At 48.8% G+C, this 22,471-nt stretch overlaps 1 protein-coding gene across 1 annotated transcript; it reads left to right on the top strand.

Annotated features, from left to right (window-relative positions):
- Window positions 1–8,394: 8,394 nt before the first annotated feature.
- Napsa (napsin A aspartic peptidase) lies at window positions 8,395–21,589 on the top strand. Its single transcript, XM_050121293.1, has 9 exons — window positions 8,395–8,680; window positions 17,059–17,194; window positions 17,278–17,401; window positions 17,511–17,629; window positions 18,147–18,346; window positions 19,715–19,837; window positions 19,930–20,074; window positions 20,451–20,549; window positions 21,255–21,589. The coding sequence occupies exons 1-9, from the start codon at window positions 8,607–8,609 to the stop codon at window positions 21,492–21,494; spliced, it is 1,260 nt and encodes a 419-aa protein (XP_049977250.1). The 5' UTR covers window positions 8,395–8,606; the 3' UTR covers window positions 21,495–21,589.
- Window positions 21,590–22,471: the final 882 nt, after the last annotated feature.

Below are 22,471 nucleotides of genomic sequence, written 5' to 3'. Positions count from 1 at the left end.
TTTGTTCTGAAACAGGGTCTCACAAGACTAAACTTGGAAAGATGAGAACAGGTAAGAGCACTGACTGCTTTTACAGAGGACCCAGGTTCAATTCCGCAGTATCCACATAGCAGCTGGAAACCATCTGTAACTGCAGTCCCAGGGGATCCAGTGCCCTCTCCGGCCTCTGCAGGCACCAGGCACACACACTCTCACATATGCAGGCAAAATACCCACACACGTGAAAAAAACAATAGTATTAAAAAAGTTTAAGGTGGCACTGAAGGCATGCTCCTCCTGTCTAGTGAGGTCAGTGTTGAGATTCGAGTTATGCAGTAAGCTGACGTCTTTCATCAAACGGCCCTGAAATCCAGGAGACAAGTGAGCCTTCTGCCTCCCCCTCCTGATAGGAGGGCAACGTTGTTCCGATTTCCCCACATCTGCCAGTATATGTCATTATCCTTCTTACCTTACCCATGCACCGAATGCCAAGTCAGACTTCACTGTGGTTTTAATTTGCTCTTCCTGGTAAGATGTGTATCAAAGGGCAAACTACAAGAATACAAAGAGTTTTAAGTGGGGTCTGGTGCCACAATCCTATAGCCAGGAGTTCTAGGCCACCCTGGGCTACAAGAGACGCCTTCTTAAGAGAGCAACAATAAAAAAAAAAAAAATCTCTCGCTCTCTCTGTGTGTGTGTGTGTGTGTGTGTGTGTGTGACCGCGCACCCGTACAAGTGCTAGAAGGACTGGCATGCAACCGGTCTTATTTCTGACTCTACAACTGACAAAATTTTATTTTATGGAACAGTAAGTGTCCCAGAAAGCGAGCAGAAGCAATTGTTTTCTGCAGAGGAAGAACAAAAGAAGCAGGAAGAAAATATTTTTTATTGATATTTATTGAGCTCTACATTTTTCTCTGCTCCCATCCCTGCCTCGCCCCTTCCCTTCAACCCTCCCCCAAGATCCCCATGCTCCCAATTTACTCAGGAGATCTTGTCTTTTTCTACTTTCTACTTCCCATGTAGATTACATCTATATAAGTCTCTCTTAGTGTCCTCATTGTTGTCTAAGTTCTCTGGGATTGTGATTTGTGGGCTGGCTTTCTTTGCTTTATGTTTAAAAACCACCTATGAGTGAGTATATGTGATAATTGTCTCTCTGGGTCTGGGTTACCTCACTCAAAATAAGTTCCATCAATTTTCCTGCAAAATTCAAACTGTCATTATTTTTTTCTGCTGTGTAATACTCCATTGCATAAATGTACCACATTTTTCAGTAGAGGGGCATTTAGGTCGTTTCCAGGTTCTGGCTATGACAAACAAAGCTGCTATGAACATAGTTGAGTACATGTCCTTGTGGTACGATTGAGCATCCTTTGAATATATACCCAAAAGTGGTATTGCTGGGTCTTGAGGAAGGTTGTTTCCTAGTTTTCTGCGAAATCACCATACAGATATCGAAACAGGCTGTACCAGTTTGCACTCCCACCAGCAATGCAGGAGTGTTCCCTTTTCCCCACAACCTCTCCAGCATAAGTTGTCATCAGTGTTTTTGATCTTGGCCATTTTTACAGGTTTAAGATGAAATCTCAGAGTTGTTTTGATTTGCATTTCTTTGATGACAATGGATGTTGTACATTTCCTTAAGTGTCTTTCAGCCATTTTAGATTCCTCTGTTGAGAGTTCTCCGTTTAGGTCTGAAGTCCATTTTTTTTATTGGATTATGTGTTCTTTTGGTGTCCAGTTTCTTGAGTTCTTTGTATATTTTGGAGATCAGACCTCTGTCTGATGTGGGGTTAGTGAAGATCTTTTCCCATTCTGTAGGCTGTCGTTTTGTCTTGTTGACCATGTCCTTTGCTTTACAGAAGCTTTTCAGTTTCAGGAGGTCCCATTTATTAATTGTTTCTCTCAGTGTCTGTGCTGCTGGGGTTATATTTAGGAAGTAGTTCCCTGTGCCAATGCGTTCAAGTGTACTTCCCACTTTCTCTTCTATAAGGTTCAGTGTGGCTGGCTTTATGTTGAGGTCTTTGATCCATTTGGACTTGAGTTTTGTGCATTTTTTAAAGATTTATTTATTTATTTATTTATTTATTTATTTATTTATTTATGCAGTATCCTGCCGGTAGGCCAGAAGAGGGCACCAGATCTCATAGGTAGGTGGTTGTGAGCCACCTCGTGGTTGCCGGGAATTGAACTCAGAGCCTCTGGAAGAGCAGTCAGTGCTCTTAACTGCTGAGCCATCTCTCCAGCCCCAGGAAGAAAATATTTTAAAAAGCAGCTTGATTGTTGCAACATTGTTCCAACATCAGTTTCTCCTTAGAATGAGCTGGGAAGGTTGCTCAGCCAGCTGGCAGCCTAAGTTCCCTCTCTGAGACCCAACCCAGCAGGGGTGGGGGGTGTGGAGGGGATGGGGAAATGGGGGGTGGGGGGTGTTGGCGACTGTAAGTAAAGTTGTCCTCGGCCACATGGGCACCATATGTATGCACACATAAATAAATAATAAAAATAAATTAATAATAATAATAATAATAATGGAAAGTAGCTGGGTAGTGGTGGTGGCACATGCCTTTAATCCTAGCACTTGGGAGGCAGAGGCAGGTAGATCTCTGTGAGTTCGAGACCAGCCTGGTTTACAGAGTGAGTTCAGGACAGCCAGGGCTACAGAGAAACCCTGTCTTGAAAACCAAACCAACCAAACAAATAAATGGGAAAATAAAGACCAGCAAACAAACAAACAAATAAACCTAGTAGCGACATTAGTGAGTTGGAGCTGGGACTACAGGCATTCTGGAGTCACCTGAAGTGGGGGCCGAGATCAGAACTCCAGTCCTGAGATAAGAACAGCCCGTAAAAGTTTGTTACAAACAAATGCAGCAGACGTGGCATTTGAAACTGTGTGCACAGGGTCACGAGGCTGAAAGTCCCTCAAGTGGCACTATGTCCCTAGGTCCTTACTGGTACCGCACATCAAGTAGGCTGGGGTGGGGCCAACAGTGTTTGCTTAGCAGGCCGCAGGCTCTGCACTCCAACCACAGCACCAGAAAGTAAAATCCACCGAACTTCTAGAAGACAAAGATTTGAGGAAATGACCTATGACAGGGGGAGGGGGAGGTGCTGTAGCCAGAAGAAGCAGCCTGGACAAAGGTACTGAGGCAGGAATAATTCTAGTACCTTCCAACACCAGGAAGGCTAGGGTGTGTGGAGGCTTTGAGTAAGAGAGCATGCAACAAGAGCAGGTGGAGGCAGGAGGATTGCCAGTTCAAGGCCGGCCAGGTTTACAGAATTAGTTCGAGTGAGCCTGGGCAACTTAATGGCACCTGTCTCAAAACAGTAAAAGAGGGCTTAGGATGTGGCTCAGAGGTAGAGCACCTGCCTAGAAATACCCTTGGTTCCAGGTTCTATTCCCAGTCACTCTAAGGACTTGGTGATATGGTCCCAGTTGCTCGGCTGTATGAGAAGGAGCATTTTCTCCCAGCTGGCTTGGACAATACCATCAGAGAGGAAGAAACTACCAACGCTGGGTTTGGCTAGGGCCCCAAGCAGGTAAGCTGCAGAGGTCGGTGTACCACCCAGCAGCTGAAGTCCAAGACACTGCTGAAAAGGCTCTCGTTTAGAAACACAGGTCCGTGCTGCCACCGTGTGGCCATGGTATTATTTGCAGACTACACTTCATAGAGTTCTTGGCTGGGAAGTGATGTGAGGGTCCCGGAATGAAGTGACCCAGAAGAGGTGAGTGGTCAGGGTTGCTGAATGGGGAAAATATGGCACGGTTCAGGAGAAGTTTTGTTGCAGATACGAGGGAGAATTCAGCCAGAGGCACTTGGAAGAGTCCAGACTGAACGGGCGGTGGGTTGGGGGACGGACAAAAGAGGAAGAGATGGGGAGGGACAGAAGAGCCGAGGACCCAGAGATCAAGAGACTAAGTAGTGAAAATAGCTGACATTATATAGGAATCAGAAGCTGAGAGAAGGGAAGGGAAGCCAGGGGCGGGAGAGGGTCAGGGCAGAGGCTGCTGAGAGAAGCCAGGACCCTGTATCCAAACAGGCTTTCCTGGGGTATCCTGGTGAATTTTGAAATTAAGATGTTTCAGAAAATGGATGATTGGGGAGGTGCTTGGCAAATGGTGAGAGGGACAGTCTGTAGATTTTTGGGGCTGTGTGAAAAAGTTGAGAGAACTTGGCTTTGGTTCCCGCCCTACACAGTCCAGAAAGTCACCCACAAGGGACTGTGTAGGCAGAGGCCGCTCGTTGGTTCCTGGCCACCCAGACCCGAAATAATCACACAGAAACTATTAATTAAAACACTGCTTGGACTACTAGCTTAGGCATATTCCTGGCTAACTCTTGTATCTTAAATTAGCCTATGTCTATCAATCTGCGTATCACCTTGTGCTTTGGCCTAGCGGTAAATTTCCATCCAGCGTCTGTCTCCTGCAGGGGGTGGTTACACAGCTTCTCCCTGACTCTGCCTACTCTCTCCTCCTCTATCTGCTTGGAATTCCCACCTTGCCCTATTCTGTGCTGCAAAAGGCCCAAAGCAGATCCTTTATTAGTAGTATTCATAGCATACAGAGGGGAATCCCACATCAGGACTGGGTTCTGCAAATTTACCTTGATATAATCAAGAAAACACCCCCTCCACACACAAACAAGATCACAGGTCAACCTGATCTTGACAATTCCTCGTGAAGAATCACTTCTCAGCTGGTACCAGCTTGTGCCACGTTCTCATTTAAAACTGACCACCAAAGTTACCATGAAGTCTCAGTCCCCATCTCATTTCTGCCATTTTTGTCACCCCAGGGACACAGGTGAATGGCACAGCCATGGTTATTTTGCTCCCCCACCGTCACCCACAAAAGCCCAACCTTATTCACCTTGCTGGCACATGGGAGTGGTACCCACTTACAATGCTGATACGCCAGCCAGTTGGATACTTGGAGCCCTCGTGCGGCTTTGAGGCCACTAAGAAATCTCATCTTACATGGGGCTGTCCCCGAGGCCTCCCCAGAGTTTCTTACAGCTCCACTGAAGGAGTTTGCTCTGAACCAGAGATCTGGGGGATGGGGTCACCTCCCTACCCTGCCCCCCACAACTTAGTGCATTCCTGCCCCCCTACAACTTAGTGCATTCTCAGGTAACTGTCCTTGAAGGCTTGAGCCCATCTGGGCTTTTTTTTTTTTTTTTTTTTGATAGGGTCTAACTACATAGGTGGCCTTGGAATTCACTGTGCAGACCAAGCTGGCCTTGATCAGCCTACCTTTGCCTCCTGAATGATGGGATTAAAGGTGCGCACCACCACGCCAGACACTTCTAAGGGAAGTGCAAACTTCAGTGTCTCTCCCTCTCCCTGTTCTCTTCTCTCTGTGGTAGCTAAAGTTATGTTTTAAGTTTAGACAGCTGACCTGAGCTTGTGGGAGCTCACGGGTGAGTTGCATGGGGCCAACTTAGGCCCTGTGCATGGATGTGACAGTTGTATAGCTTGGTCTGTTTGTGGGGCTCCTAGCAGTGAGTTCAGGACCTGTCCCTGGCACTTAGCTGGCTTTTGGGAACCCGTTACCCATGCTGGAATGACTACCTTGCCCAGCCTCGATACAGAAGGAGGAGCTCTGTCCTGCCTCAACATGATGTGCCGTACTCAGGGGAGGCCTGCCCCTCTCTGAAAGGAGATGGAGGAGGACAGGCTTGGGAAGGGACAGGTAGGATGGGGAAGGGAGGAGGGAGGGAGGGGAAACTGTAGTTGGTATGTAACATAAATGAAAAAATAATTAAAATAAAAAAGAAGCCAGGTGGTGGCGGTGCATGCCTTTAATCTCAGAGACAGAGGCAGGTGGAACTCTGTGAGTTCAAGACCAGCCTGGTCTATGTTATGCCCAGAACACAGAGTTCCCCCAAAACCAACTAGGAGATCGAGTCCTGTATGCAAAAGCAAAGAGTCTTTATTCTTATACAAGTTTGCAAACTTGGACTCCCTGTGTGTCCAACATATTGGAGCGATCAGAGAGCCCCGAGCTCCGTTAGGGTTGGGTTTTTATAGTTGGAAAGGTGGGGGTAAGGGATTTCTAAGGTTCAGGATCCATGATTGGCTGACACTTGTCTAGGGGTGTCCTGGTGAAAAGCAATGGTGTGTGCTGGCAGGTGATCCTGTCTACAATGGTTGGAACATTAGGATTTTCCTTTGGATGGTCTGTTCCTGGGTGGTGCCTGTGTAGTCTCAGTTTGTGGTCTTTCTTGGAACCAAGGTAAACTACTGAGACTCGGGCCTCTATTGAGCCTGTCATTGCTGGGTCTTCCAGGTCAGGTCCCAAAGCTACAGAGAAACCTTGTCTTGAGAAACCAAAAGGAAAGAAAGGAAGGGAAGGAGGAAGGAAGGAAGGAAGGGAGAGAGGGAAGAAGGGAGGGAGGAAGGGAGGAAAAGCTAAGTAAGCCAAGAGAGCAAGCCAGTAAGCAGCATTCCTAAAAAATTAAGTTTAAATTACTGTGCTTAAGAAATCTACAAAACAAACCTGCCTCTAACCTGTAAGCCCACTTGCCTGAGGACAGATAACTTCCTGGAATGAGGGGGGCTGTTGTTCAGTCAAGATAATAAAAATTGATGAGTACAACCAGGCTGGCCTTGAACTCACAGAGATCCACCTGCCTCTTCTTCCAAGTGCCGGGATTAAAGGCGTTCATCACTACGCTTGACTGTTCTCACTAAATTGTCCAGGCTGGCTTTAAACTCACTCTGTAGCCAAGGCTAACCTTGAATTTGCCATCCTCCTGCCTTAGCCTCTCAAGTAGCTGGGATGGCAGGGCTGTGCCTCTAAGCCTGGCTAGCCTCCCTCCTAACTCCCCCCCTAAGCCTGACCAGCCTCCCTCCTAACCCTCCCCTAACTCCTCCCCTAAGCCTGCCTAGCCCCCCTTCTAACTCCTCCCCTAACTCCTCCCCTAATCCTGGCTAGCCTCCCTCCTAACTCCTCCCCTAAGGTTGGCTAGCCTTCCTCCTAACTCCTGCCCTAATTCCTCCCCTAAACCTGACCAGCCTCCCTCCTAACTCCTCCCTTTCTCCTCCTCTCTCTGTGTCACTTCTTTTCACTTTTTTCTCTGTTTTTCCTCACAGAGAGGATTTGAACTCACGATTCTACTGCCTCAGCCTTCCAGTTACTATAATTATAAGCATTTGCCTCCAAGATCAATTTTCTTCTGAGATAGTTCGCCCAGGCTGAACTTAAATTTAGCCACAGATGACCTTCAACTACAAATCGTTTTTGCCTCTGCCTCCCAGTTGTCGGGATTGCAGACAGGCAGGCGCTGCCGTGCTAGGCATTTCCTGTGCGTGTGCATATGGAGGCCAGCGGTCTTGTCAGAAGGCCCCCTCTGTCACTCTTCACCTTGGTTTTTGAGATGGGGTTCCCTCACTAAACCATTGATCGGCTAGATTGGATGGTCAGCAAGCACCCCCCCCCATGGACCTAGCTGTATACCCCAGGGCCCCCCATGGATCTAGCTGTGTTCCTCAGGGCCCCCCCCATGGACCTAACTGTGTTCCCCAGGGCCCCCCATGTCTAGCTGTGTTCCCCAGGGCCAGAATTGCTCCACAGCCCAGTACGGGGAGGAACTCAGGTCCTCACACCTGGATTGTAAGTGTATCTCCCAAGTCCTGCTGAATGCATTTTCAGTCCAGAGACTCTACAGCTATGGTTCTCAACCTTCCTAGTGCTGCGACCTTTTAATACAGTGTGGTGATCGCCACCATACAATTGCTACTCCATAGCTGTAATTTTGCTACTGTTACGAATCATAACATAAATTTCTGATGTGCAGGGTGTCTGATATGCACCAGAAGGACTGCAATGCCCGGGCCGAGGACCACTGCTCTAGAGAACTCTTGCTCTAGTGACGAGAGAATCACTTGAGCTTAGCAACATTATGGGATCTTGTTTCAAAAGATAAAGAAGGCTGGGGAGATGACTGAGCAGGTAAAGACTCTTGCCACAAGACCTGTGAACCTGGGTTTGATCCCTGGACCCACAGGGTGGAAGGAGGGAGCTGACGCTTACAAGTTGTCCTCTGACCTCTGAATCCATTCTGAGGTATGTGGGCACACACAAATTAATTAATATTAATTAATTAAAATATCAAAGAGAGAGAAGCCCCTTCTCAAAAAAAAAAGAACAACAAAAAAAAAGAAGATTAGAAAGAGTGGGCACCCTGAGAGGCTGGCAGGGCCACCAACTCACAACAGCGTGTTTCTGTTGTAACCGGCCCGGACCGCTTACATTTCTGTCCCTTCTTCTTGCTCAAGAAAATCTGTGGTTAATGAGTCTCAGAAAAGTGAACTGAAAGACAAAAGTAGAAGCGGTAGAGGTGTCAGGAAAGGGGTGGGTGCTGGGTCTGTCCTCACCACTCCTTCCAAAAGTGCAAGTCAAACAGCACACATCTTAAATAGTCAGGTTCTGGTCCCTGTGCCACCTGCTGCTGAAGGACTTCACACACACACACACACACACACACACACACACACACACACCTCACACGGGATCACTTCTGTGTTCCAGCAGGTGGTGGGGCGTGGACAGGGTGGAGTCTCAAGAGGAAGAAAGGGGCCGCAGGACATCTTGGCCTAGCTAGTCTCAGTCCCCAGAGATGTCGCCGCCACGGATGCTATTGTGCCTGCTGTTACTGGGGAGTTTGGAGCATGCAGGGGCCACGCTGATCCGGTATGGAGACCCCCACGTTCTCACTCCTGACAGATTCCTACCACTTGCCCTTTGGCCTGGGTGCACCAAGAATCTGAATTCTTTTTTCAGGGTTCCCAGACTTTTCTCCTTTTTAAACTTGTGTATGTGTGTGTGTGTCTGTCTGTCTGTCTGTCTGTGATGGCGTGTGCAGGGAGGTTAGAGGACAACGAATAGGTCCTGTGAATCCAGCTCAGATTCAGGTTGTGAGGTCTGGCGGCCAGGTTCCTTATTCCCTGGTCTATCTTAAAGACTTCGTTTCTCAACTCTCAAACTGCGGTCTTCACTCTGAGAAATTTAGCATATTTCCTAATACCCCACATTTTTCGTTTGTTCGGTTTGTTTTTGTCCAGACTGGGTCTCGTGTAGCCCAGGCTGACCTCAAACTCCCCATGTTGAACCCCAGGTTCTGTTGCTTCCACCTCCCCAGTGCTGGAAGTCCTGGGAAGGGAACCTGGAGTTTTGTGCTATGCAAGAACCCTACCCACTTAGCCACATCCTTAGCCACAGTGCCATATTTCTTGTTTGCTTGCTTGTTTTTCAAGACAAGGTTTCTCTGTAGCTTTGAAGCCTGTCCTGGAGCTTGATGTGTAGACCAGGCTGGCCTCGAACTCACAGAGATCTGCCTGTCTCTGCCTCCCGAATGCTGGGACTGTGGGCACGCTCCACCACCACCTGGCTGCCCCCCACGTTTTTTTTAAAGACAGGGTGTTACTACTAGAACTCACTATTGTAAAACAGGCTGGCCTTGAACTCATAGAGCTCCTTCTGCCTCTATCTCTCAAGTGCTGAGATTAAAGTTATGGGCCACCACATTTTTAAATCCAAGATATTCATTTAGGTGGGGTGGAGTGGCCCAGCATTTGGGGAAGCTGAGGTAGGAAGTTGAGTTCAAGGGTACAGAGACACTGTGTCCAGACACCAAGAGCTAGCTAGGGAGGTGGTTCAGCGGTGACACACTTGTCTAGGAGACACCAGGGCCTCCATTCAATGCCCAACACCACAAAGTAAAACAATTCTGGTCCCAAGGACCAGGACTGGAGACCTTATCCAATCAGGATACATTTTGTGAGGAGGTTCCTTGGACCTGAGCCCTGGTGGTCTGGCTTTAAGACTCAGGTCCTCTGATTTTCCTCCATTTCTTGAAGACCGTGTCTGTGGTCTGGAAACTTCAATACCCCAGATTCTCACTTCTGAGCATGTCTGTTCCAGGGAGGTCTCCCCATGAACGACCCCCAACACCTTGTTTCTGATTTTTCTCCCAACTTCTCCCCTTGTTTGCTTTTACCACCTCCCAGCTCTTGATGGGGGCACCGTTCCAGAAAGCATTTCTGTCAGGCTCAAGACACTCTGGGCCTCTCCAGGCTTCTTCACGGGCCTGGGTGGGGTGCCAGGGTGAGCAATGGCCAGAGGGCTACCATGCCTGGCTCCATTAACCTGCTTTGGGTTTTGTTTGCTTTTTTAAAAAAATCTGTTTATTGTGTTGTGGAGTTTGTGTGTATTCACAGCACTTGTGTGGAAGTCAGGGGACATGTTTCAGGAACAGGTTCTCTCCTGCCTTACAGGTCCTAGGAGTGAGCTCAGGTCATGAGACTTAGCAGCAGGACCTTTGCCCTCTGAGCCATCTCACCAGTGCTGATGCTGATTTCTTCTCTCTCTCTCTCTCTTCTCTCTCTCTCTCTCTCTCTCTCTCTCTCTCTCTCTCTCTCTCTCTCTCTCTCTCTCTCTTCTCTCTCTCTCTCTCTTCTCTCTCTCTCTCTCTCTCTCTCTCTCTCTCTCTCTCTCTCTCTCTCTCTCCTTCCCTCCCTCCCTCCCTCCCTCCCTCCCTCCCTCCTTTCCTTCCTTCCTCTTTCTGAGGTCCCACGTAGTCCAGACTAGCCCTAACTGGCTATATAGGCAAGGCTGAGCTTCTGGGTCTCCTGCCTCAACCGTTACAGGTGTGTGCACCACCTTGCCTAATTTATGCGGTCATGGGAGTGGAAGTTAGGACTTCCTGTATGGTAGGTGAACTCTATCAACTGAGTCACATCCCTAGCCCCTTTTAACCTGATTTTTAACCTAATATACCACAGACTTCCAAACCCCTGCCAAGAGCTGTGGCCACACCCACGTCATTCTGAGACACACTCAGGATGCTCCACCCAAGGCTAACAAAACATAACTGGGAGACCTACATTTTTTTAAAATATTTATTTATTACAAAATTCTGTCTGTGTGTATGCCTGCAGGCCAGAAGAGGGCACCAGACCTCATTACAGATGGTTGTGAGCCACCATGTGGTTGCTGGGAAATGAACTCAGGATCTTTGGAAGAGCAGGCAAGGCTCTTAACCTCTGAGCCATCTCTCCAGCCCTGGAGACCTACATTTGAGCCAGCCTTTTGGTCAGGCCTTAAGCAAAGGCCCCTGTTCAAAGGCCAAGTTCAGCATATGTTCAACCAGCGTTCCGTTCATTTGTCCAGCGGCTTTCACTGAGGGAGGTCAGGGCAGGAGTCCCTGAAGGAATTCTGCTTACTAGCTTGACCACATGACCAGAGACGGCACTTTCCATGGGCGCTGGCTCTTCCACGCTCATCATCAATCAAGAAAATGCAGCGCAGGCCAGTCTGGGGGGTCAGGCGCTTTCTTAGCTGAGCCTCTCCCTTCCAAAATAAGTCTAGCTTCTGTCAAGGTGACGTAAAACTATCCAGCACAACTGACTCCTCAGGTCGACACAAAACGTATCAGTGTTAAACCACAACCTTTCCTTTCCTGTCCACCTCCCAAGAGCTCATATTAATGCTAATATCGCAGGATAAAACATTCTAACTTTTAAAAGTCCCAGTCTTCAAAAATTCAAACTCTTTAAAAGTTCAGTCTTCCAGGGGTGGTGGCACATGCCTTAAATCCCAGCACACGGGAGGCACAGGCAGGCAGATCTCTGTGAGTTTGAGGTCAGCCTGGTCTACAGAATGAATAGACAGGACAACCAGGCCTACACAGAATAAACCTTGTCTCGAAAAACAAAAACAAACAAACAAACAAAAAAATCAGTCTTCGAAAATTACCCAGAGTCTCCCTCAAAGTTCCAGTCTCTCTGGAATAATCGTAGTCTCTAAAATACCCAGCCTCCTACAATTCCAAAGTCTCTTTAGAAGTTCAAAGTCTCAACTGTGGGCATCTGTTAAATCAAAACAAGTGAACTATTTTCTTATTCCAAGAGGGAGGAGCCCACAGTCTGGGCTCCGGAGGCAGTCAGAGCCAGAGGTCCAGGACCCACAATCTGGGCTCCGGAGGCCTTGCGCAGCACACATGGCTCACCTAAGCTCGTGCTCTCCAGCTGCTCGGCTCTGGTCGGCCCTTGGTGGTCATTCCTTGGCACTAGCACCTCCAAAATGCTGAGTCTCCGCAACTGGGCTACCTCTTTACCAATATAGCCTCTTCTGGGCGCTCTCTCAGGAACCCTGCCCCTGCCACATGAAGCCAAGTCTCAGTTCTCTCCATGACCCCTTCAGTCCTGGGGCTTGGAGCGCAACTGAGGCTGCAGCTTCACCAGTAACCTCCTCCAGCTGCTCCCAGAGCCTCGCTGCAGCCTCGCGACTCCTCATTGCCTTTAAAACCAGCACCACATGGCTAAGTCTGGTGAGCAGCACAAGGTACATCCGCACATCCCTCTGGACCACGCTTCTATGTGTTGAACCTGAGGAAGCATTTCCCAGAAGATTTCACCCCAGCGATGCTGCTTCCTTCTCTTCTTCTTCCTCCTCTTCCTCATCTTTAATAGGGTCTGGAACTCTCTATGTAGACCAGGCTGGCATTGAATTTACTGTGATCGGTCTACATGATACGCTGTCTCTGCTAGGATTAAAGGTATACACTACCATGCTGGACCCGGGTCTCCTTTCAGTTCCTGCTAGTTTCTCAGCTCCAACTAACCAGCGATCATTGTCTCAGCAAAGCGAAGCTTCAAGGTTCTTAATTTATCACATAAATTACCTTGACAGAGTTTCTTGTTTTGGTTTGGTTTGGCTTTTTGAGACAGGGTTTCTTCTCTGTGTGGCTCTCCTGAAACTCACTCTGTGGACCAGGCTGGCCTCTGCCTCCCGAGTGCTGGGATTGAAGGCGTGTGCCACCACTGCCTAAGCCAGACGTGTATAGTCTGCCTTGCTTTCAACATGCTTAGTTTCCAAGTTCCTGCCTAACAGCCCACTGAGCTCTGAGCATTCAACAGCTTCCTCAGCCCAAAGTCCAAATGCCACCACCATCCTTCCCCAAACACAAGTCCTGGGTATGCCCTTGAACCCAGCACAGACTTCTATCTTAGTTAGGGTTTCTATTGTGTGATAAAATCTCAAGGCCAAAGCACCTTGGAAAGAAAAGGGTTGATTTCAGCTTTACAACTTCTCAGGTCAAGGCTTGGCACCAAGGAAAGCAAGGCAGGAACTGGAGGCAGGAACTGAACAAAAGCCGTGGAAGATCACTGCTTGCTCCTCTTGGCTTACTCAACCTGATTTCTTTCTTTATTTATTTCTTTTTTAAAAAATTATTTATTTTTGTTTTATGTCCATTAGTGTTGGTTCCCCTGGAGCCAGAGATACAGACAGTTGTGAGCTGCCATGTAGGTGTTGGGAATTGAACCAGGGTCCTCTGGAAGAGCAGCCAGTGCTCCTAACCACTGAGCCATCTCTCCAGCTCTGTCAATCTGTTTGCTTATACAACCCAGGACCGCCTGTCTAGAGGTGGCATTTTCCTATGGTGAGCTGGTTCCTCTCACATCAAAAAATGCACAAAGTCTTGCCCACAGGTCGATCTGGTGAAGGTGTTTTCTCCATTGAGACTCTCTCTTTCAAAATGACTCCAACTGTGTCAGGTTGATATAAAAGTAGCAGGCATATGCCTGCATGTATGTATGTGTTCTGTGTACATTCCTGTTGCCTACAGAGACCAGACGAGGGCCTTGGATTCCATGAAACTGGAAGCATAGATGGTTACAAGCCACCATGCGGGTACTGGGATCAAACCTGGGTCTTCTGGAAGAGCAATTAATGTTCATGCCAGCTGAGCCACCTCTTTAGCCATGATTTTTTAAATAGTCTTATTCTGTAGGCCAGGGTGGTTTGGAACTCATGGCAATCCTCTCATATCAGAGATTGTATATGGATTAGAAGTTCTCAACACCACAGTTGTTTATGACAGAGGCTAAGGACAGGCAAAGCCTTTACAGGATACTGCCACCACTCGGAGGCAGAGGCAGGAGGATTGCTACAAGTTGGAAGCCATCAAGGGCTACACAGCAAAACTGGGATTCCCTCCCCACTACCCACCGCCCACATAGAAAGAAAAGTGTGCCCAATACCACTGCTTGAATGGACCACGCTTCATGCGGAAACTCTGAGGAACGCTGATGGCGGGAGCTGCTTCCCCTTTCGTCGTGGTGGAGCTGGGTCTCGTCTGCATATGCTTCACAAAAGAGCTGGGCTCCACCTGCCCCTTCTCCAGCCAGACCTGTCCTTGCTAAGCAGATCTTCTTGCCCATTATTGAAGGGGAAGTTATGGTTGTTGGGTTAAAAGTTATGTCTAGAGTCTTCTTCCTTCTTTTTTGCCTCCTTTACTTCCTTTTTTGATATCTTTTTACCCTCCCTTTATGGTACTGAAGACTGCACCTGCAGTCTTGTGCTTGTTAGCCAAATATTCTACCATTAAGTCACACTCCAGCCCTCACTGGGGGATTCTAGGCAGGGCTCTACCACTGAGCCACACCCCAGCCCCTCACTGGGGGCAGGGCTCTTCCTTTAAGCCACATCCCCAGTCCCTCACTGGGGGATTCTAGGCAGATGCTTTACTGTAGGCTAAGTTTTCCTGACCCACAGCTGCTCTCAAATAAACACACTGAGGTTTATATAATTACAAATTAGGTATTTTGAGACCTAATCTCAAAATAAATAAACAAATAAAAAGACCACCCACAAACCAATTTTATTTTCTTCTTTTATATTCTTTTGTAAATAAACGTTGTAGAGACGTTTATTTACAGTGCATATACATTTACACTTACCTATTGTGTGTGCATGTGCATCGTGTGTGTGCACTGTGTTTGCCGTGTGCACTATGTGCGTGTGCATGTGTGTGTGTACTGTGTGTGCACCATGTGTGTATACTGTGTGCATGTACACTGTGTGTGTGCACCGTGTGTATGCACTGTGTGCATGTGCACCATGTGTGTGTGCACTGTGTGTAGGTGCACCGTGCGTGTGTGTGCACCATGTGCATGTGCACCATGTGTGTGCACCATGTGTGTGTGCACCGTGTGCATGAGCACTGTGTGTGTGCACTATATGTGCGTGTGCACTGTGTGTGCACTGTGTGCGCATGCACTGTGTATGTGTGCACCGTGTATGCATGTGCATTTGTGCTGTCTCTCATGTGGAGGTCTGAGGACAGCTTGCAGAAATCAGTTCTCTCCTTTCACCATGTTGGTCTGGAGAATTATACTCTAAGTCCTCAGGCTTGGCAGCAAGCGCCTTTCCCCACTGAGCCATCTTTGCAGCTGGAACTGTAATCTATAGTCTCTTCTCCGTATGCTGCATGCTGTCGTGCTTGGGAAAGCATCCCTCTTCTCAATTGGGTCGTACTGACTTCTATTTCCTTAGAACTTTCACATCAAGTCTTTGCCACTTTTGTGATTTATTTTGCCATGAAGGGTGAAATTAGGCTCTGGCATTGATAGCCTGCATCCCCAAGTGTGGGAAACAGAGTCCCACCATCATGCATGAAGTGGCCGAGAAGTCACAGCATGATGACAGGTTTTGAGCTCCCTACCCCATCCCCTGCCAAGGTCCACACAAAGAATTGTCAATGAAAGTCTGAAGAGATGGCTCAGTGGTTAAATGTACTGACTGCTTCTCCAAAGGACCCCATGGCAGCTAGCAACTGTCTGAAACTTTAGTTTGAAGGGATCTGATACCATCTTCTGGCCTCTGCAGGCACCAGACATGTACATAGTGCACAGATACACGTGCACACAAAACACCCATACACGTAAAATAAAGTTCTTTAAATCTCAAAAAAAACTGTAAATGTAATGTCAAATCAGGGTTTCCTTTTTGTTTCTTCTGTCAGAACAAATTACATCTTACTTCCTGCTAAGTTTATGTGTAATTTAAATATTTTACATATTTATTTTTATTTTTTAAAAGATTTATTTATTATGTATACAACATTCTGCCTCCATGTATGCTGACACACCAGAAGAGGGCGCCAGATCTCACTACAGATGGTTGTGACCCACCATGTGGTTGCTGGAAATTGAACTCACGACCTGAGGAAGAAAAGCCAGTCCTCTTAACCACTGAGCCATCTCTCCAATCCCTATATATTTATTTTTGATAGTTTATATATACTTTTTTTGGTTTTTGTTTTTTGGAGACAGGGATTCTCTGTTTAGGTGGTTCTGGAACTCACTCTGTAGATCAGATTGGCCTCAACTAAGAGAGATCTATTGCCTCCCTCCTGAGTACTGGGATTAAAGGCATACACCACTGCTGCTTGGCCTACAATATTTTATATATACCTAAAATCGTTATTTTTAATTATGTGAGTGTGTGTGTGTGTGTGTGTGTGTGTGTGTGTGTGTGTGCAGGTAAATTCAGTGCTGGTGGAGGCCAGAAGTGGGCGTTGGGTCTCTTGAAACTGGAGTTCTAGGTGACTGAGAACCTCCCAGTATGGATATTGGGAACTGATCTCAGGTTCTCTGCTAGCTCCCAATTGTTCTTAATCACTGAAAACCATCTCTCCAGCTTCGCCTTCCCCTCTCTTTCTTTCTTTCTTTCTTTCTTTCTTTCTTTCTTTCTTTCTTTTCTTTTCTTTTTTTGAGACAGGCTTTGGAGCCTGTCCTAGAACTAACTCTTGTAGACCAGGTTGGCCTTGAACTCACAGAGATCTACCTGTCTCTGTCTCCCAAGTGCTAGGGTTACAGGTGTGCACCACCATCTGGCCCTTTCCTCCCTCTTCCCCCCCTCCCTCCCTCCTTCCCTCCTTTCTTTCTTTCTTTCTTTCTTTCTTTCTTTCTTTCTTTTTTTTTTTTTTTTTTTTTTTTTTTTTTTTTTTTTTTTTGAAACTCTCTGGGATTGGTGGTCCCAGGAGAACAGCTTAAAGAATCAGGATAGCGGCAGGCCTTTGAGTGTGTACCCTGGCGATGGCTTTCTCTTGTTGCGCCATGAAGCTGCCCTCAGCAGCACGCCTTGGTCATTGTGTAATACTCACTCTTTGGTCAATATTACAGAACCCGGGGACAGTTACCTTCCGGTGCTATGGAGGGTATCTACTCCAGGAAGGTCTCCTAGATGCATGGCTTTTTCAATGTCCAAATTCCCTCACTCTCTAGAGTTCCTCTTCGCCGAGTCCACCCTGCACACAGGATCTTAAGCCCACTGAGTGGATGGGGACAGCCAGCAGAGCCTCCTAGGACCGCCACCTCTGGTGACGAGCCCACCTTTGTGCCTCTGTCCAAGTTCATGAACGTGAGTCGTAGCTCCCGTGTTCCCGCCATTGCGGTGGAGTACCAGGCGCTCTTCCTTTATCGTGTGTCCTCTTGTGCCACCAGACGCAGTATTTTGGAGCCATTGGTTTGGGGACGCCCCCTCAGAACTTCACAGTTGTCTTTGACACGGGCTCTTCAAATCTCTGGGTGCCCTCCTCCAGATGTCATTTCTTCAGTTTGCCCTGCTGTAAGCTCCCCTGAGGAAGAAGAGGGGCTCAGCCTCGGTATATCCTTGGCCCTCCCAGGTGCTGAGTCTCCCATCCCCTGAGTGACACCTGTCTTTTCTCCCGAATTAGGGTTTCACCATCGTTTCAACCCCAAGGCTTCCAGCTCCTTTCGGCCCAATGGAACCAAGTTTGCCATTCAGTACGGGACTGGGCGGCTGAACGGAATCCTGAGCCAGGAGAATCTGACTGTAGGTGACTTCAGCCCAGAACCCAGGGTCTACCACCACCTGGTTCAGGGAGGGGCTTGAAGAGGCAAGCCCTCATTGGAGAGGGGGAGGGGATTCTTGAGAGGAGGTAGGGTCTCCTAGGGATGGGATGAGGGGCACCGGCTCCTGGGCAAGGGGTGGAACTTCTCAGAAAGAAGCGGGGTCTCCTATGAAAGGAGGTAGGGTTTCTAGAGAAGAGGATGGTATCTCCTTAGCAAGAGGATGGGGCTTCTTGAGAATGGGCGGGGCCTCAAGAAAGGGGGTGGGACTTTTGAATAAGATTTTTGAATAAGAGGCTTTGTTTGCAAGTAGGCATGGCCTCCCCGAGGAAGTGGACCCTCCTGAGTGGTGGGGCTGATGTGTGTGTTTTCTTGGGAAGTGGCATGGATTCTCATGCAGATCATCTAGATTACGCTCCCATTGTCTCCAAGCAGGACCTCAGACTTAGGCCGATAATGTTTTTCTAGAAGTAACTGACCCCACCTCAATTTACTCCTAGATCGGGGGAATCCAGGGTACCTCTGTGACATTTGGAGAGGCTCTGTGGGAGCCCAGCCTGGTCTTTGCTTTTGCTCGCTTTGATGGGATCCTGGGCCTCGGTTTCCCAACTTTGTCTGTGGGAGGAGTTCAGCCTCCACTGGACTCGATGGTGGAACAGGGGCTGCTGGAGAAGCCCATCTTCTCCTTTTACCTCAACAGGTATTGGGTGGGAATTGTCTCCATACCTCAGAGTCCAGCTCTTGCTAAAACCCTTTCCCTTGGGAGGAGGTAGATTCCGTCTTCCTAAGGTCCCAATATCTAGGCCCTCTCCCTCCACAGTTCTGGGGAACCAATGAGTTTACTCAGCTCCCTTACAGAGCACAGATGAGAATTTACCCACAGCAGCGAGGCTGCTCCTCCCCTAAAATCTCTCCCCAGTGGGGATGGTGAGTTCTCTGTAGCTCAGCAAATGGTGCCTCCTCTAGTCTTCCCCAGTCTGTGTCCTCTAGACCCTCCCCCAGGCCACTCGCTATAGAGGCAGAGTGGTATGGGAGGAGGCAGCTGGGTACTCAGGTGGGGGGGGGTCTCACGACCCTCCTCACCCTTCCAGGAGGGAATTAAACAGACAGCAAGCCCATATGGGATGGTCTCCTTCAAGAGGCACAGCCTGATAGTGCCCAAGATAGTGGTTGCTGGGCTTGGCACACAGGCACTCACAGCACCAGCCCGCAAAAATCTCCTTCAGGAAGTGTCACTATCAACACAGGAAGTCCTGTGGTCCTGCATCAGGAAAGTGCTTACCCAATACAGAAACATGAGGAGAAACCCCACCACCGAAGTGGCAACTCAGGACATGCCAGTGACACTCAACTGTGGGTCCACAAAGTCCCAGACTCTGAAGTCAAACAGGAAATTCCATGTGCATTTGACAAGTGCTCCACTTAAGGACCCTTACTTTGCCCCAGAGAGAGCTAGCACTCCACTGGAGAGCCCTGCCGAGAGCCAGGATCACCCATTACGCATCAGCTTTCAGTACCAGGCATGGTGGTGCAGGACCAAGAGTTCAGGGCCATCCTTGCCTGGTCCCACTCCCCATCCTTAGGACCTGCCACACCCTCCAGCCTATTATTGCCTTGGATACGTTACTGTTGTGGTGATGGAACACCAGGACCAAAACCTCGCTGCAAGGCAAGGGTTTGACTTGCCTTTTACAAGGCAAGGGTTTTATACTTCCACACTCAGGATAGGAACTCAAACAGAAAGGACCTGGAGGCAGGATGCTCCACATGGCTTGCTCAGCCTGCCTTCTTACAGAACCAGGACCACAAGACCACCCACAATAGGCTGTGTCCTCCCACATGAAATACTAATGAAGAAAATGCCTTCCAGGCCTGCATGTAGCCAACTCTTATTGAAGTATTTTGTCACTTGAAGTTCCCTCCTCTCCAGTGACTCTAGCTACTGTCAAGTTGTCATAAAACTAGCCACCATACCTACCTAGAAGCCAAATGACAGAACGTCCTATTCCTGGCCATCTTGGGGACCAACAAACGAAACCCCAGACTCTTCTGCACTTTGCCTCTGCAGAGATGCTGAGGGGTCTGATGGAGGAGAGCTGGTCCTGGGGGGCTCAGACCCAGCCCACTACATACCCCCCCTCACTTTCATACCTGTCACCGTCCCTGCCTACTGGCAGGTCCACATGGAGAGGTAAGGAGCCTGGCCTCGTGGGACTGGAGCAGAGGGTCTGAACAGCCAGACCCTGCCTCTGACGACAGCTCCTACCCCATCCTTTTCCACAGTGTGAAGGTTGGTACAGGGCTGACTCTCTGTGCCCAGGGCTGTGATGCCATCCTAGACACAGGCACATCTCTAATCACAGGACCTAGGGAGGAGATCCGGGCCTTGAATAAGGCCATTGGGGGATTTCCCTTCCTGGCTGGGCAGGTGAGGATCACTCCTGGTTCCCGTGGGTGTGCTACGGAGGGTCTCAGGGGTTTGATGGCAGACTCTGGGTGGGAAGTTGCTGTCTAAAGGATGGAAATAGGTAACAAGGAAGTAAACGAGGAAGGCAGGCAGACCCAGAGGTCCAAGAGATGGGGAGGGAGGAAATAGGAGGAAGCCAACATGCTTTCCAGGTGGGTGGGAGAGAAAGTCTAGAATTGGACCTAATGGCAGAAACCTACCTAACAAGGCCTTTCTACAGGAGGTTCTAAACACCTGACCACCCAATGCAAGCTGTACTCTAGGGCACTAGGGATCACCCAAGACACTTGAGCAGAGCAGGAACCACCTGCCCACCTTCACCGTTCTTCTTCTGCAGTACCTCATCCAGTGTTCCAGGATCCCAGAGCTTCCCCCTGTCTCCTTCCACCTTGGTGGAGTCTGGTTTAACCTCACAGGCCAGGACTATGTTATTAAGGTAAGACGACAGCCATAGTGACATCAGAGTCACCAAAGTGAGCGTGAGAGGGTAGACCTGGGGCTCTGCTTCACGGGGCTGCACATCCAACACAGGAACTTCGCCTTTAGAGGGGGTCTCACTGTGTAGATTTGGCAGGCCCAGAACTGACCTCAAACTCAGAGATTCTCCTGCTTCCTTCTCAAGTGCTGGGATTAAAGGCCCGTGCCTTCAAACTCAGTCGGAATTTTGCCTTTTTTTTCTTTTCTCCATTTCAAAGATTTTTATTTACTTTCTGTGTGTGTGCACACTTGACTACAGCATATGTGTAGAAGTCAGAAGACAATTTGAAGGAATCGATTTTTCTCTTACTCTGAGGGGGTTGGAGGATTGAACTCATGTCGACAGACTCAGCAGCAAGCACCTTTACCAGCTGAGTCATTTCATAGCCCCCTTTCTCTGTCTCTCTCTGTCTCTCTCTGTCTCTCTCTGTCTCTCTGTCTCTCTCTCTCTTCTTTCTTCTTCTTTTTTTTTTTTTTAAATGGGTTTAGCCCAGGCCAGCCTTGAACTCCCCATCCTCCTGCTTGAGTCTCCCGAGCACTGGGATCACTGGAAGGTGGCACCATGCCCAGCTAAAAACACTCCTTGTTCTGTTCTGGGTGCAGAGGAGACAATCAAACCCGGATCCCAGTGACATGCAATGTCCTCTGTGTTACCACCTTGCAGATTATTAAGAGCGATGTTGGTCTCTGCCTGTTGGGCTTCCAAGCCTTGGACGTTCCGAAGCCTGCAGGACCCCTCTGGATCCTCGGAGACGTCTTTTTGGGGCCTTATGTGGCCGTCTTCGACAGAGGAGATAAAACCAATGGCCCGCGCGTGGGTCTGGCGCGTGCTCAGTCTCGTGCAACCGGGCCGGCAGGAAGAAGGGTTGCCCAGGTGCAGTTCCCCAGAGGACGCCCCGTTTAGGGTACAGGCACACGGGGCTTACAAAGGCTATGCTTCTTTCCAGTTTGAAAAAAAAAATCGTTTTCCATTGAAGGAACTCATTTTGGTCACTTTCGGGAAGGGAAAATGAATGTCTGACCTCTAGAGTTTAGGAAGAGATGGGAGGGAAGAGAAACATTCTATTCTGCAGTCTGCGCGCCAGCCAGAGGTCCGGGAACAACAATCTCCATGAAGCCTCTGGCTCCCCACTGCCCGTAGTCAAAGGCCCATGCATCGTGGAGCATCATGGACTTTGTAGTCCTTTTTTATGTTGGCGTCCCGCCGAGGGTGGCCATAACCTCAAGTGTGGGAGGCGACAAGTCGCTTTGACGGTGACAGGTGGCAGTGGGGGTGAAATCGGCAAAGGATTCCTTCTAAGGAGAAAGGTCACCATTCTGCGGACCTTATGTGTCCTATTCTCTCCCTGGGGATTCCAGGGCCCCTGGGTCTTTCATGAAGGACCTTGAAGACCCCTGTTTGTCGGGGGCGGGGTCTGCCTCTGCTCCGTCGGCGACGTCACAGCTCCCATCTGCAGTCCCTCACTCCTAGAAGTGCTCAGCCTGTTCACCCCTCCCCCCACGACATACATCCCTTCAGTCAGCTAGACTTGGGGTGAGTATGAGGGAGGGGCAGAAATTCAAGTTCTGAGGGTTGAAGACAGTCTACAGCTCAGCTTGTGAGACAGAGGACTCGGGAGACGAGACTGGGAACCAAAGATTGCAGCGGTAAGACCCCCTTGATTCTGAGCTTAGGGGAGGTGGCAAGGTACTCGTGTTTTGTTTGTTTGTTTGTTTGTTTGTTTAGTTTTGGTTTTTGGAGACAGACTATTCTGTGATGCCCTGGCTGACCTAGAACTTGCTCTGTAGACCAGGCTGGCCTCAAACTCACAGAAATATCCTAGTGCTGGGATTGAAGGCGTGTGCCCGGCTGTGTGGGGCGTGGGGTGGGGAGGGCATTAG

This window comes from Alexandromys fortis, unplaced genomic scaffold (assembly GCF_014885135.2).
Source record: "Alexandromys fortis isolate MF-2015 unplaced genomic scaffold, M_Fortis_MF-2015_v1.1 scaffold_161, whole genome shotgun sequence".
In the NCBI taxonomy this organism is placed as follows: domain Eukaryota; kingdom Metazoa; phylum Chordata; class Mammalia; order Rodentia; family Cricetidae; genus Alexandromys; species Alexandromys fortis.
This window is presented reverse-complemented; position numbering and strand designations above follow the sequence as displayed.

Excerpts from the sequence above, each read along its gene's own strand:
- Napsa (XM_050121293.1), top strand. The coding sequence starts at position 8,607 with ATGTCGCCGCCACGGATGCTATTGTGCCTGCTGTTACTGGGGAGTTTG. Across the intron at positions 17,195-17,277 it reads CTCTGTCCAAGTTCATGAAC|ACGCAGTATTTTGGAGCCAT; the intron begins GTGAGTCGTAGC and ends TTGTGCCACCAG. Across the intron at positions 19,838-19,929 it reads TGGCAGGTCCACATGGAGAG|TGTGAAGGTTGGTACAGGGC; the intron begins GTAAGGAGCCTG and ends CCTTTTCCACAG.